Source organism: Etheostoma spectabile, chromosome 10, assembly GCF_008692095.1.
Source record: "Etheostoma spectabile isolate EspeVRDwgs_2016 chromosome 10, UIUC_Espe_1.0, whole genome shotgun sequence".
Taxonomy (NCBI): Eukaryota; Metazoa; Chordata; class Actinopteri; order Perciformes; family Percidae; genus Etheostoma; species Etheostoma spectabile.
The window spans coordinates 4,099,020-4,112,932 of record NC_045742.1 but is presented as its reverse complement, the minus strand read 5'-3'; the positions used below and the strand labels follow the sequence as shown (position 1 = coordinate 4,112,932).

Here is a 13,913-nt window from a genome sequence, read left to right as displayed (position 1 = left end):
TAAAACAAATGCAATGATTAGGATTGGGAGTTTTCTTAGGAGACATTGGTTTAACACATTTTCCTTAGTTAAACTAAGGAAAATAGTTAAACTAGTTAGTTAAACTAAATGTGTAAAATGTGCATCATTTCACGAGTTATCTCTGCTATGGACAGTTATGGTGTACACACAAAAACTGTCTATGGTGTACACACTGTTGACTGCTGTTGAAAAATAAAAAACATCATATAACGTTTTGTCGCCCCAAAGCGGGGGAAAGGCTAAAGTGCACCACTTACTGCCGATTGCTGCGAGTTTAAATAGAACTGGTAGATAAGTATTTATATATTTATGTCCGGTAGACGCCAGCCGGTGAAACCATCGCACCTTCAAACATTGCTGTAAGATGATTGGCTCAGTTGAGATATCCAGGTAGCGACACAGCCCCCCAGGATTGGTTGAGATTTAGAAGCCCTCGCAGTTACCGTCAAACTATTGGTGGGTAATTCACAAAGCTTTAATTTGAATGGCTAGATGTTTCGTAAGGGGCGGGATGTCACGTTCGGTTGCGGAGCTGAGACCGGTAACCTAGCACTCCAGCACGTTGTGAAGCCTCGGAGGTGATTCAAAGAAATCACTTGTTTCTAAATCGACGATTTTTTTGATAATTGACCCACTGGTGAGTTGTTGCTTTCCATAAACTGTAATTAATTTTCGTAAACAAAGTCGCAAATTGTGTTTTGTATCGTATTCGGTAGATTAACCGGGTCGCTTTTCGTGGCTCCGTCTACATCCCGGTGTGGGCATGGTGGCTGTTTGCATTCTGTAGCATTAGCATGGCGAACATGCTTAATTAAACAACCGTTGTGGTGTTAATGTATTTGAAATAACCAGCAGAATATGAAGTAGTTGTTACTATGTTGAAATTGTCGGGATATAGCCAACGCCATTACTGCTTGGTTTCACATTGGTTGTCCAGGAGTTACCCACCGCCCATGTGTAGCCCTCATCCAGCTCTTATTCAGTCCCTTTCTGTTCTTTAAGCACCTTGCTATCCACTTTTCCTCCACATGTCTGCTTTACGGGTTTATCCCCGTTGTCCTCTAGCTACCCGGCTAGCGTAGCTCTGCAGGACCGAGACGCGTCGCTGGGGACCGGCCGGGACACGTGTTGGGGCTGCTCCTGAAGCCGAGCTATATAAGCTCGTGTGTGTCCTAGTTTAGGGGCCGTGTGCTCGTACGGTTTAGCTCCGTTGTGGGCCAGCCAGTGCGCCATTTAAGCCCGGGTTAAATCTGGAAACTGCCCCAAAAGTCTCACCGACGTTCGGAGGCGCCATGACTGCTGATGAGCGTGTGCAGGCCGGTCGAGACTGTGAATGGCACTGCCACTGCGAGCACGGCGTGGCCTTTGTCTGCATGTCATGCTTTCCACTTTTATACACGATGTTTTCTAATAACTGTATTGATGTAGCACTTTTTTTTATTTTAAACTGAGTTTACAAAGTGCTATGGCAGACAATGGAAAGCAAAAGTAGGATATACAGAACTGAACAGTGGACGTAATTAAGGTAAATAAAAGTAAGGCAAAAGACTCAAAACATAGGTAACGTTAGAGAAACTACAAAGTAAAACAAATTAGAAATAAAATGGAGTAAAGCCAATGAGTAAAATAAAGAGTTTAAAATCGAAAATGGCTGCTGCAGTGTGGCATGCCCATATATGTACTCAGTCTTCAAGTAATCTGTTAGCTGGTAAGATTAGATCAGAGATCCCACCTTCAGCTCATAAGAGCGATTTGGCTTGATGGAGCAGTTAATGAATGCTGCTATGGTGGTTGCTAAGTGTGTGCCAGAACAACAGATGGCTTAGGTTGTATGGACAGGTGTGGCAGACAGTCCATTAAAAAGCATTAGTTCCTCTGTTTGCAGAAATACAATACCAGTGTGTTTGAAATGTTTTAGCTTTCCTAAAATTCATCGTGGGGACTTAGCGCTACTGTTTGTTGAGGCTGGTGATATACTGTATAGACCTCTTGTCTTAAAACTCTTCAATACATAACTGAGCTGAACTGAGCACAACCACTGTAGTACATTAGTACTGTACATTCTGTGTCAATCCTCCATACACCACCCTGCTGCCAGAAATGCAAGTTAAGTCTGTGGCTGTCCTATCAATGCACAATTTACTCTTGTTGGACTTAAGTTTGCCACAACCTACAGTGACCAACTGTCCCAAGAAATGACTGAGCCTTATTTGTGTCATGTTGTTTAAAGTTTTGCATTCTCAGTAAGACCCAGTGGGCTCGCAGCTGGGTGCAAAAGACTTGCCTGCTGGTTTTATTCTTCCATTGGCTTGTTGACGGTAACAAAAACATCACCAGCCTTATCCAGGCTCTATTTTCCTCTACCTTTCAGACAGGGATTGGTTTCAGTTGCTGTCAACATAAGCACAGGTAAACAAATAAAAATGTACAGAGAGCGGAGAAGAATATGGGCCTGTTGAAACAGGCTTTAATCAGTGGCCAGGTTGGCTCAGTGGTAGAGCTGGCGCACACGGACTGAGAGGTTTATGCCTCGACGCAGAGGTCTAGGGTTCAAATCCGACTTGGGATGATTTCCTGCATGTCTTCTTCCCCCTCCCCTTTCTCACCTAACTGTCCTGTCAAATTAAAGGTGGAAAATCACAGTGAACCGAATCCATTTGAAAATGTATTGATTTTGAATTTGTACACGTAACGGACGAATCAGTGAAGGCAGAAAAGTGTCCTTAAGATAAGCAACTTATAAGACATGCTCAGGTCAAAAGTGTGTCCTAGTTTTCACTGTGGGCTGAACATCCTGTCATTCATCTGCCACTGAAGACCAGGGTGGCAACTAACGATTATTTTCAATGTTTATTCATCCGCCGGTTATTTTCTCAATGTAATGGATTAGTTGTCTGGTGTATAGAATCAAAATTGTAAATGTCGGGAATCCAGATAGCTCAGTTGGTAGAGCAGGCGCCCATATATAGAAGTTTACTCCTTGACGCAGTGGGCCCTGGTTCGACTCCGACCTGCTGCCCTTTGCTGCATGTCATCCTCTCTCTCTCTCCCCTTTTATGTCTTCATCTGTCTTGTCAAAGGCCTAAAATGCTCAAAAAATAATCTTTAAAAAACAAATTGTAAATGTCAGTGTTTCCCAAAACCCAAGATGACGTCTAAAATGTCTTTTGTTTTGTCCACAACTCAAAGATATTCAGTTTACTGTCACAGAAGAGAGAAGAAACTAGAAAACATTCATCTTTTAAGAAACTGAAATTCGAAGATTTAGACCTTTTCAGTAAAAGACTCAAACTGATTATCAAAATATTTGGTGATTAATAGTTGACAACAATAGTTGCAGCTCTACTTTAGACATTGTGCCAGTCTTTTTCATTCATAGTATTTACCTTAAATAGAAATCTAACAGAGCAGAAGCCTAAAATAGTTGTATACGGCACAAAAATAAAATATCCTGCATATTTCAGTAGATAATTAGAGGCGGGCAATGTATTGAAATTATATCTATGGTGATATGAGACTAGATATCGTCTTAGATTTTGGATATTGTAATATGGCATAAGTGGTGTCTTTTCCTGGTTTTGAAGGCTGCATTACAGGTGAACTGTTCTGTTATTTGCCTTTACCCAATTATTCATTATATCCACATTACTGATGATTACTTATCAAAAATCCCACTGTAAATATTTTGTGAACACACCAATAGTCAACACTACAATATCGTTGCAGTATCAATATCAAGGTATTTGGTCAAAAATATTGCGAGATTTGATTTTCTCCATATCACCCAGCCCTAGGCCAAATAGTGCCCAACCTATACAGGAAACGGCTGGCCGTTACTTTAGTCCATGACTGTCATTACAAAGGGTGTGGGTGTTTTAGGGATGTAACGATTACGGGTGTAACAGTAAACCATGATAATAATGTTGACGGTAACAATTAGTTTTCATTTAAAATATCCTTATCGCGGTGGACTACCACGGTGGGGAAATCTGTGTTTAATCCTTCCCAGCTTCATCCGAGGCCCCTGAAGGCGCCGCGGCAGGCGCACTGCGTAGCCTGCAACATGCGTTTCTTTCTTTGAGTTGGAATCATGTTGGAAGGAGGAGATGACAGAACTCAGGACATTCAGCCTTGTAAAAAAAAAAAAAAAAAAGCCCATAGTTACAACACGCTCTCTCCTGAGATGATTGACAAATCCGTGATGAGAGTCTTCGCTTTGATCTCCTGCCAAGCCCTCGCGCTCAGACAGGACAAGGGGACAGACCTGTGTCTTTATCATTCCTTTTCCGTTTTGGACTTGTTGAAGTTAAGTACATAGCCCAGAACTTCAGTGAAAACTACTCTGTAGCTCGCTAAACTGCCCGTGTTACGACGAGACATACATTTTTCAGAGACCTCTCTCGCTCTCTCTCATCACCTTGATAATATTGGTGTTGCTGTGTTTCTTATTGCATACCTGAGGATGTGCAGATTGTTTAATATTTGTGCAGCAACGTGTTGATATTCAGGTTGTTGGCTAGCCTGGGGAGCCACATGATTAACTATTAAAGGTGCATTACACCGTTTGCTCCATAATGGGTGTGTGTGTGCTGTAATAGATGTGGCTTATTCTCAGATTGTGTTACTGAGCAATTTGTTACATTTATGTTTAGTTATTACTAGAGCCTTCCCTAACATTAGTTATTTGTAGTTGTTTAAGTTCTCACTAAAATAATTTTTTATTGTCAGAACAGAGGAACATCAAAATATAAAGTTCTGATAAATAAAATGTATAAAAACAACTTAAGATATGAATTATATAGTCCTTTTGAACAAAAACATAATCAGTGTTGCCAACAGGGACGTTGTAGAATGCCCCCTGGTTAAATATTCATTTATCCAAATCATTTGCAATTATAAATGATTATAAATACCGATAGATTAGGTAATGCCTAATATCCGCCTGCTTGTGTAGGCCTGTCAGTGCTTTCTGAACACACTTTTAAAAATACTGTGATAATACCGGACACCGTGATCATTTTGGTCACTATAACCGTAAGGTTTTCATACCGTTGTATAGTGTGTTCCAAATGTGCGTTAGGTTAATTTGTGAAGAAGGTGAAGGCAGCAGAGGAATCAGTGCTGTTAAAGTGACTTTGAGTGCAGTGACTGTGCACTTTCTGATTTTCATTAACTCGCTATGAAAACAAACGTCCGATGTCTGGGTGTGTTTTCCATGCCCTGGGCGGGCTGTTTTCATGCCAGTGCACCCAGATGGGGCAGTAAATGCTCGTCAGTCAGTCACTTTGCAGATCAAACTCACTTCATGCCACGGGCATTTCAACATGGTCCAGAAAAGCGAATAAAAAATGAGCCCGTAACATGATGATAGCTGGATATTGTACACTGTTGTGACATTAAGAGGTCATGTCTACCTAACCTGATTTACACTTCAAACCGTTTGTGGGATTGGGTCTGGCTGCTCTCCAAGCAGGGCGGCCGGATGGCTCCTCATCACACAAGTGGAGAGTCTCAGGCTCACCCCACCCACACGCCAATATATAAACCACTAATAGTTAAATAATTTTTCTTGGACTTCATTTATATGATTTAATTGAAATCATGATTGTGACTAATTGCTAAGGTCAGAGGAACACATGTTAATGGGTGATCGCACATATGTCAAAGTTAAGTTTCAGCATGTGGTTTTTGAAAGGTAGTGACCTGATCATTAACCTTATTTGAGAAGAGCGTTGAATGGAACTAACCGTTTTTATTTTAGGAACACTCTGCTTGAAAGAAACCCAAATTTCTGATGTGGAAACTTTGAACCTGAGGACAACAGAAGGGTTAAACCATTGTGCATAGCAACAAAGGCACAAACGTCTGACTTGTGTTTAGCTCGTTGGTTACCACAACAGTTGTCATAGCATCCTGTCACCCACTGGGAGTTTTTTGCACTTCAAACTACTGCTGGAACAAGTCAAAGTTACCGTACCCATTGGATGAATTTGGTACCATTTAGTTCCATATTTTGGGATAGAATTAGGGATTCACAGAACGTTTTTAACTATTGTTGGTCGTTTTACAATTTATCTTTTGGTCTTTTAAGATGTCTGATAATTGTGAAAAGGCCATATGAAACGACTTATGAAGGATCAAAATTGTGGAAGAGTTTTGTTGATGAATAGGTTGATTAACGGAACAACAGTTTCAGCAGTAGCTGTATGAAGGCATTCATCTTATCCAGATCCCGGGACATCCCTTTATATTACCCTTCTTCTTGCAGAGACTTCCAGTTGACCAAAGAAATGGTGATGGAGAAGCCAAGTGCCCAGCTGGTCGGGCGAGAGTTTGTCCGACAGTATTACACACTGCTGAACCAGGCCCCCGACTACCTGCACAGGTAAGACTTTCACCTGTTCTTTTTTCATGCGATCATTGGTCAGTTTCTTCTATTTCTCCTAAGTGAAGGCGACCATTTGGTTGCAGTATTCTGCATGGAAGTGTGGCATTTTACACAATATTAAAGTCCATGTTCAAGCGCCCCCTCAGTTTAAATTGTCCTCCCTGTCACAAATTAACCTTTTGTCTTTTTGCTCAGGTTTTATGGGAAGAACTCCTCCTACGTGCACGGCGGCCTGGACAGCAACGGCAAACCAGTAGAGGCAGTTTATGGACAATCTGTAAGTAGGCTTCATCTGGCAGAAAACGAGAAAACAGAAATCGAGTGGCACTGCACTCAACTCCCACGTTTTAACGCTGAGTGGGGGGGGGCTACAGAGCTGAAAGGTTTCCTGGAGCTGATTTTTCTTTTTTTCTTCAAAAAAAAAGACAGTTTTTCCTCGTTCTCTCTGCTATTAGGAAGTTTAAAGAAATTGATAATACATTTATTGGACAGTTGAAAACTTATTTAAACTTTATTTTTAATTTCTGTTTCAGTTCCCTTCAAACGTAGAGTTTACTCCTTCTCATTTAGTCTGTCTTGCTCAGGTGCAACACCTGAACACAAAAGTATTTTCCGCCTTCAATAAGAAATGCTCCATGGAGTCTCCAACTGCAGCAGGCAACAGTGAAATGCATGTATCTATGCAGAAAGGATGTGTCCTATCATCATCAAAAACATTATAAAACAGCCTCAACGGACAGAAGTAGTACATTTACTTGGATATTAGTCAGCAGCTCGTCACAATGGAAACTCAGACGCCCTCTAAAGTCTTAGAAGTTGGCAGGATGTGGGAGGAAAAACCACATAGGAGAGTCTGGTTGTGTAAATCACAGTAGCTTAAAAGAAGAACTATTTAATAACGCACAAATTCCTGAACTGTCATTATTTTAAGGTAATATTACCCAGCTCTGGACACAGCAATCTGTTTTGAAAGCTGTGCAGAATACAGTGAAGTCTGAGTTTTTAAGCGGTATTGTATAGGGCTGCTCGATTGTGGGGGTATTCGCTAATATCGGTAATTTAACACCATTACTTGTTGACTTCTGGAAAGATGCCATCATTGAGCTTAAACAGTGGGAAAAGTTTAATAAATCAACAGTTAAAACACAACTGTGAAATTAGCCTTAATACTTAAAAAAATATTTTTTCATTCAGAACACAAGAGAAAATAAGAGCTTACTCTACAGTCTCTGAATAAGGTACACAGTTATGCCTTTTTACAATAAAAGCATTTAGCACAAAATATCGAATGGGGCGGGGGGGGGAGCCCAAACATTTAAGAAGGGGAATAAACGTAGTCTACTGATTTGAAATAACCATTCCAGTGAGAATGAAAGCTTTGGGTCTTCTGTCCTGGTTGAGAAGGTTTTTCTTCTTTGTGCAGGAGATCCATAAGAGGGTGATGGCTCTGAGTTTCCGTGACTGTCACACCAAGATCAGGCACGTGGACGCCCACGCCACCCTGAACGAGGGCGTGGTGGTGCAGGTGATGGGGGAGCTGTCCAACAACATGCAGCCCATGAGGAAGTTCATGCAGACCTTTGTGCTGGCACCTGAGGTTGGTAGTTCACTTCTGTCAAGCCGTAGAATCAGATCTTGCATGATTTTGTGTAGCTTAATCAATTATGTTTGGTGTTTGGTTTTTTTTAAGTGTTTTTTTCCTTTTTTCTCTAGGGTACCGTCGCAAACAAATTCTACGTTCACAACGACGTGTTTCGTTACCAAGACGAGGTGTTCGGCGACTCAGATTCCGAGCCCCCAGAAGGTGAGATAACATCCAACCTTTCTGTTCTTGGGATTTAAAGTCTTAGTACTTTAGCTTTTCCATTTTTCTTGCCTTCTCATCTTCTCTATAGATATGATCCTTCTGGTCCTGCTTTTATTTGGCCAAAGATAAATTAAGTTGCCGAGACAAGTTTCTCAATCATTCTTTAGATTGAACGTGTATCAGCGTTGTAGCATCATCATTTAGGTACTTTTGAACTGCCGTGTCTTTATTTATGACGGTTGAAGCTGCTGAACGAGTTGAAGATCCTCAATGTGTGGTGTCTGAGAATATTAGGTAAAACGTTAGGTGGCTGAGATGTGATGATGGCTAATTGAAAGCCACTCTCCCGATGTACAAAAAGAAACTAATGCTGAAGGGTCTGCAGTATTTTCTACACAAAGTACCTCAGATCTTTTGTTTGAATACAGATCTTATCACGCCATCTGTTCTCCCTGAGAATTCCTTGATTCCAAAAGTATCAGCACCAAATAAAACCATAACGGGGACTATTTTTTTCCATTAAGAACAGCAGGATGCGGATGTGACATTTCTTGTCCTGAACACGTATTTGTTTGTGTTTTCAGAGTCTGAGGATGAGGTGGAGGAGATCGAGGAGAGGGTTCCCTCCCCTGACATTGCCCAGGAGGAGTCTGCTCCCTTCTACGACCCGACACCCTGGTACGACTCATGGGCTTTAACTGCATTTAATATGGTTTTATTTATTTCCATTGTCGAACTGGCAAAACAAATGCACTCTGATATACTGTCTGTACACTACCGGGGTCCCTTACAAATTTCCACTCCATTATGGACAGAATACCAGCTGATCTGAGTGGGGGGGCTGATCTTTAATGCACTACATTGCCCATTATCAGCAGCCATTCATCCAATGTTCCAAAGGCACATTCTGCTCACCAATCTGATATTATTTTAAACTAACTGAGAAAACATTGAAGAACCCTTTTTGCAATTATGTAAGCGCATAATATAATCTAGAAACTAATGTCCTGGTTAAAAAAACATGCAACTGATCTCAGCTGGTGTTCTGTCTGAGATGGAGTGGAATGGGAATTTCTAAGTGACTCCAAACTTTTGTGTAAATCTATCAAGCTCTTTAAAATGTCGACTGTTTGCAAAGTTCAAAGCACATTCCCAACACGTGTTCATTGTTCAACAGCACAAGCAGCAATGTTTTTTGTGTAACCGTCCCGTACTTCCCCCCCCCCCGTAGTTCAGAGCCGACGGTTCCTGGCGACGAGGAGGAAGCGGCAGCCGAGAGCCCGGAACCAGAGCCGGAGGTGGAGAAGGAGGCTGAGCCCACGTGTGTGGAGCTGAAGCAGGAGGCGATGTTGGAGACACAAACAGACGCAAACACATCCGACGACCAGACGGAGAAAGGTCCCGCCGTTGCCCCGCCGACCGCAGAACCTACCGCCGTGCCCGCTGAACCCACCCCCGCCGCTCCAGAAGAAAACAGGGTAGGCCTGAACCTGATGCCTTTTAGTGAGAAATATAACAGATAGAAGGTGGTAAGAATTAGGACTGCACAATATATCAACTGGTGGATTAAACACATTGCAAAATATCAAGAAAGACTCAGTTTCGGAGTTGGTTGAAAGAAAATACAGAAAGTTGCACTTTAAAATGTAACTCACTCTTTTTTAACGCTGTCTTTTTATAATCAATACGCGGAACTGAGTACACTATTTATTGCAAGTAATATCGCTATATCCAACACAGCCCTAGCAAGATGGGAGATGGAATATGTATTATCTTTTATTGTCCATCAGGCCCTTGTTGTGATACTGTGTTTCATGTCTTCCCACAGCCGTTCTCCTGGGCATCCGTCACCAGTAAGAACCTCCCCCCCAGCGGGGCTGTCCCAGTCTCAGGAATCTCCCCACACGTCGTCAAACTTCCTCCCACAGCACCGGTAGGTTGGCTCCCACCTGGTCAATGTCAGAAATAATATGGTTTATTATCTGCCAGATAAATAAAAAGGGTAAGGGGCTGTAACATGGTTAGTTAGAAAAACTGACATTTCCCGTTTGTTTGTGCCCTTCATTTACACGCAAACGGAGAATTAGCCTCTGAAAACGAGTCTTTCTGAAAACTCCGCCCAACTCCAGGTGGAGATTTTGGAAATTGAGACAAACGGAGGTTTAAGCAGTTGAAGGAATGATTCGTTGTTGCTAATATGAGGATTCTGATTGGCTAACGTGGGCTTGAGTTTCTCGTTACACTGCCGCCTACAGGTTTGGCGTGCTCTTGACGGCAGATATACGCACGGGGACGTGTAAACGAACACTTTCTGAAAACGGAGAGATTGAAATGTCTGGTTATGAAAATAGCCGCCCACGCGTGAGTCTAAGTCTAGTGTTTAACTACAACCTCATTTCAAAACTCCTAACAACAAGTTGGGATTTATATTAAACTTTAAGAACTCTTTTACAAAGCAAGCATGGCTTTTAGCTTTGTCCTGTTATTTAGTGGCGAGTGTCTCATTTTCTCTCTGGTATCCTGTGAAAAGATGAAAGCAAACTGATGTACTGTGGGTGAACCGAGGAGCCTCAGTAACATGTCCTTAGTCTACACGCTTGTGCTGAATTTCCCAAAAAAGTACAGTCTCCCTGAGTAGAAAGGAAGGCAGCAGGACAGAGCACCGACATCCCCTGCTGGCTGGTACTTTTCATGATGGTCAAAAGTTGTTTATTTGCCTGAAGTTAAGTCCAAAACTCCAACAGCAGAAAACCTGCTCCCTTTCTTTCTTTTTCCTCTTCTTACAAAAGTGTGTTTTTGAATCTTTCAGCCCAGAGCCGAGGTGAAGTCAGAGTCCCAGACACCAACACAGAGACCACAGAGAGACCAGAGACCGAGGGAACAGAGGCCTGGAGGTCCTCCGCCGGTACACAGAGGGCCCAGACCAGGTACACACACACATACGGTACATCTAGGGGTTAAATTACACGCGTTCATCAAGCAGTAGGCGGCCAGTGTAAACCAAACGGAATCAAATGGATGTGTTCTGCAGAATATGGCACTGGGAGGAAACGTGACTGCAGGTCCACAAAGTAAAGTGCAAGTGCAGTATGTGTGGCCTGAAGTCAATTATACCCTGTTGACCAGTAGCAGGCAACACAAAATGTCTGCCCAGAGCACACTGGAGCCAGTCCAGGGCCAAATGCTGCACTGCTACCAGCTTTACTCTGAAGGGTTGGGAAATTTACACTTAAACACCTGGATTTTTTTCAATTGACCAAAAACTTTTCTTTTAACAGAACATCTCTTGTAGCTGTTCCTAATTGTTATGTGAACAGTGAATACACTCATCAGTAGATTATGTTCTCACAGAATCTGTCAATCTGTTGAATTGTTTCAGTTCGGGAGGGGGAGCAGGGCGAGACCGAGGGCCGCAGGGTGGTCAGGTACCCCGACGCCCAGCAGCTCTTTGTAGGAAACGTCCCTCACGACGTGGACAAGACGGAACTCAAGGAGTTCTTTGAACGTAAGTCAGTTTTGATATTGCTGTTAAGAAGCAAGAGCTTCTAGATTTTTTAAATTCTGTTTATAAAAGTATTCTGAATTTAAAAAAAAAAGAAGAAATCTGACAATTATTCAAACCTGTGGATTTATCAGATTTTAAAAAGTAGCCCTAGGTGTATTGCGCAGTGCACGGTACAAGGCTGGCTACACGTGTAGTAAATGTAATGTGTGTCTTCCCCCCCGGGGCAGAGTATGGTACGGTCCTGGAGCTGAGGATCAACAGTGGAGGGAAGCTCCCAAACTTTGGTTTTGTGGTGTTTGACGACTCTGAACCTGTACAAAAGATTCTCAACAACAGGGTGAGACAACGCTTCAGCCTCGTTACCTCGTTTCATGTTTATCGTTCTGTTGCTGCACCAGTTTGCTATTTGCTTAGAAACCAGTTTATATATTTGAAATACTGTGAGGTACTTGTTGTAATAGGTGTTCCCCTTGTGTTCCTCTGTTAGTATGTTATGGGATTTACATAGTGAGATTTACAATGTGCAGTTAAAACCTGAAACTGAAGGCTTTGAGTTTTTGATTTGAGCCTGGGGCTGTTTGAGGTTTAATAGGAAAAAGGTAAACTTTATCATATGGATTTGTAACGCCCGTTTTGTCTCCCCAGCCCATTAAGTTCCGTGGCGACGTCCGCCTGAATGTGGAGGAGAAGAAGACCCGGTCAGCCCGAGAGGGCGACAGGCGGGACGTGAGGCTCCGTGGGCCAGGCGGTCCCGGTGGTCCCAGAGAGCGAATAGGAGGTGGCGGAGGACCCCGAGGCCCCCCCACCCGTGGAGGCATGGCACAGAAACCCAGCTTTGGCTCCGGGCGGGGCGCAGGCCCCAGCGAGGGGCGCTACCCTGCCCAGCGCCAGTGAGGCCCCCCCTGGGCTCCAACTGAGTGGTTATTGATCTACTACTGCAGCAGGAACCAATTGGACAAACCTTTCAAATAGAAACACAAAACTCCCTTCTTTACATTGCAACTAGGAGCAAAAATTAGTAGGAATTAGTCAAATAACTCAGTTTGGGTTGCGACACACACACACCCCCACCCCCTGATTACTGACTTGTTTCCTCCTCGTTCTTTCTCCTAAATGTGAGCCAGTAAGTATTTAGATTGGATTGCTGTTCGTCGCGAGCTTTCACCGTCAAATCACGCCAGCTCCTGCTGAATTCAGCAGTCTCGACATCTGTCTCTCATAAAGATGGCTGCCTCCTCCTTCCCTCCCTAACCTGGTTCTTCTTCCTCCTCCTCCTCCTCACCTGTTGCTTTTGTGTTCCTCCGAGGACTCCAGAATGTCTCTCCTCTTTCCCCCACCTCTTCCTCCTCCTTTGTCTCCTCCTCCACCAACACATGTATTATCTGGACTATTGTCAATTTTTTTTTGTTTTTCATGCTGAACTTGAATTTATTTAGAAACAAATCGAAACACGCAAACACATGAAAAAAGGGTAAATACTACTTGAATTGGGTATTAAAAAACCCAGAGGTTAGGTTTTTTTTTCGCGTTCTCTCTCCCTGTTTCTTAAAGGAACGTGTACTTTACTGCTTGGGCAATCCTGTGTATTGCTGCCACCGTTGTATCTAGCGATGGATCTGTCTTTATCTTTTTATTCTATCAGGTCAAGAGCTGAACTGTAGTGGTTTTATTTGAGAAATGTTGGCTTGTAATATGTGGATTCACAGACGCATCTGAGTGGAGCATGTATCAAATCATGTATCAAATCCTGTTAGGCTTCTTCTACCGATGCACTTCATTGTCATGTTTAAAATGAGCTCACCTGCCGATGAGAGAACTAAATTAAAAGTGATTTACTGTTTTAAACCTTTGTTCTGTTCTTGTTTAATCTCTGCACCGTGCCTGTCTGGAGACTTTGACAAATGTAATGTACACTGCTTTAGATCAGATTGCATGTTATAGTTAGAATTTTATTTTACTTTGTCATGTCAAACATGTTGCCTGTCCCACATGGGATTACAAGTCACCAAACGTCTTCCGGGGGAATGTATTTCTGTATATAACTGAAGTTGGGAGGTGGAAGGGTCACTTTTATAGTACAGTACAAGACAACAAAGTTCTTATAAATGACCGTTTAACTGTGTCAACACACAAACAAAAATGGCACATTAGTAAAGTAACTATTTGTTGCAGTTCATTGGACATGTATCTAT

At 42.6% G+C, this 13,913-nt stretch overlaps 1 protein-coding gene across 1 annotated transcript; it reads left to right on the top strand.

The window, feature by feature from the left end:
- Positions 1 to 456: 456 nt before the first annotated feature.
- On the top strand, positions 457 to 13,566 carry g3bp1 (GTPase activating protein (SH3 domain) binding protein 1). Its single transcript, XM_032527597.1, has 12 exons — positions 457 to 658; positions 6,290 to 6,406; positions 6,605 to 6,686; positions 7,833 to 8,006; positions 8,123 to 8,213; positions 8,801 to 8,894; positions 9,448 to 9,694; positions 10,045 to 10,149; positions 11,026 to 11,143; positions 11,596 to 11,721; positions 11,949 to 12,058; positions 12,367 to 13,566. The coding sequence occupies exons 2-12, from the start codon at positions 6,312 to 6,314 to the stop codon at positions 12,613 to 12,615; spliced, it is 1,491 nt and encodes a 496-aa protein (XP_032383488.1). The 5' UTR covers positions 457 to 658; positions 6,290 to 6,311; the 3' UTR covers positions 12,616 to 13,566.
- The last annotated feature ends 347 nt before the right edge of the window (positions 13,567 to 13,913 follow it).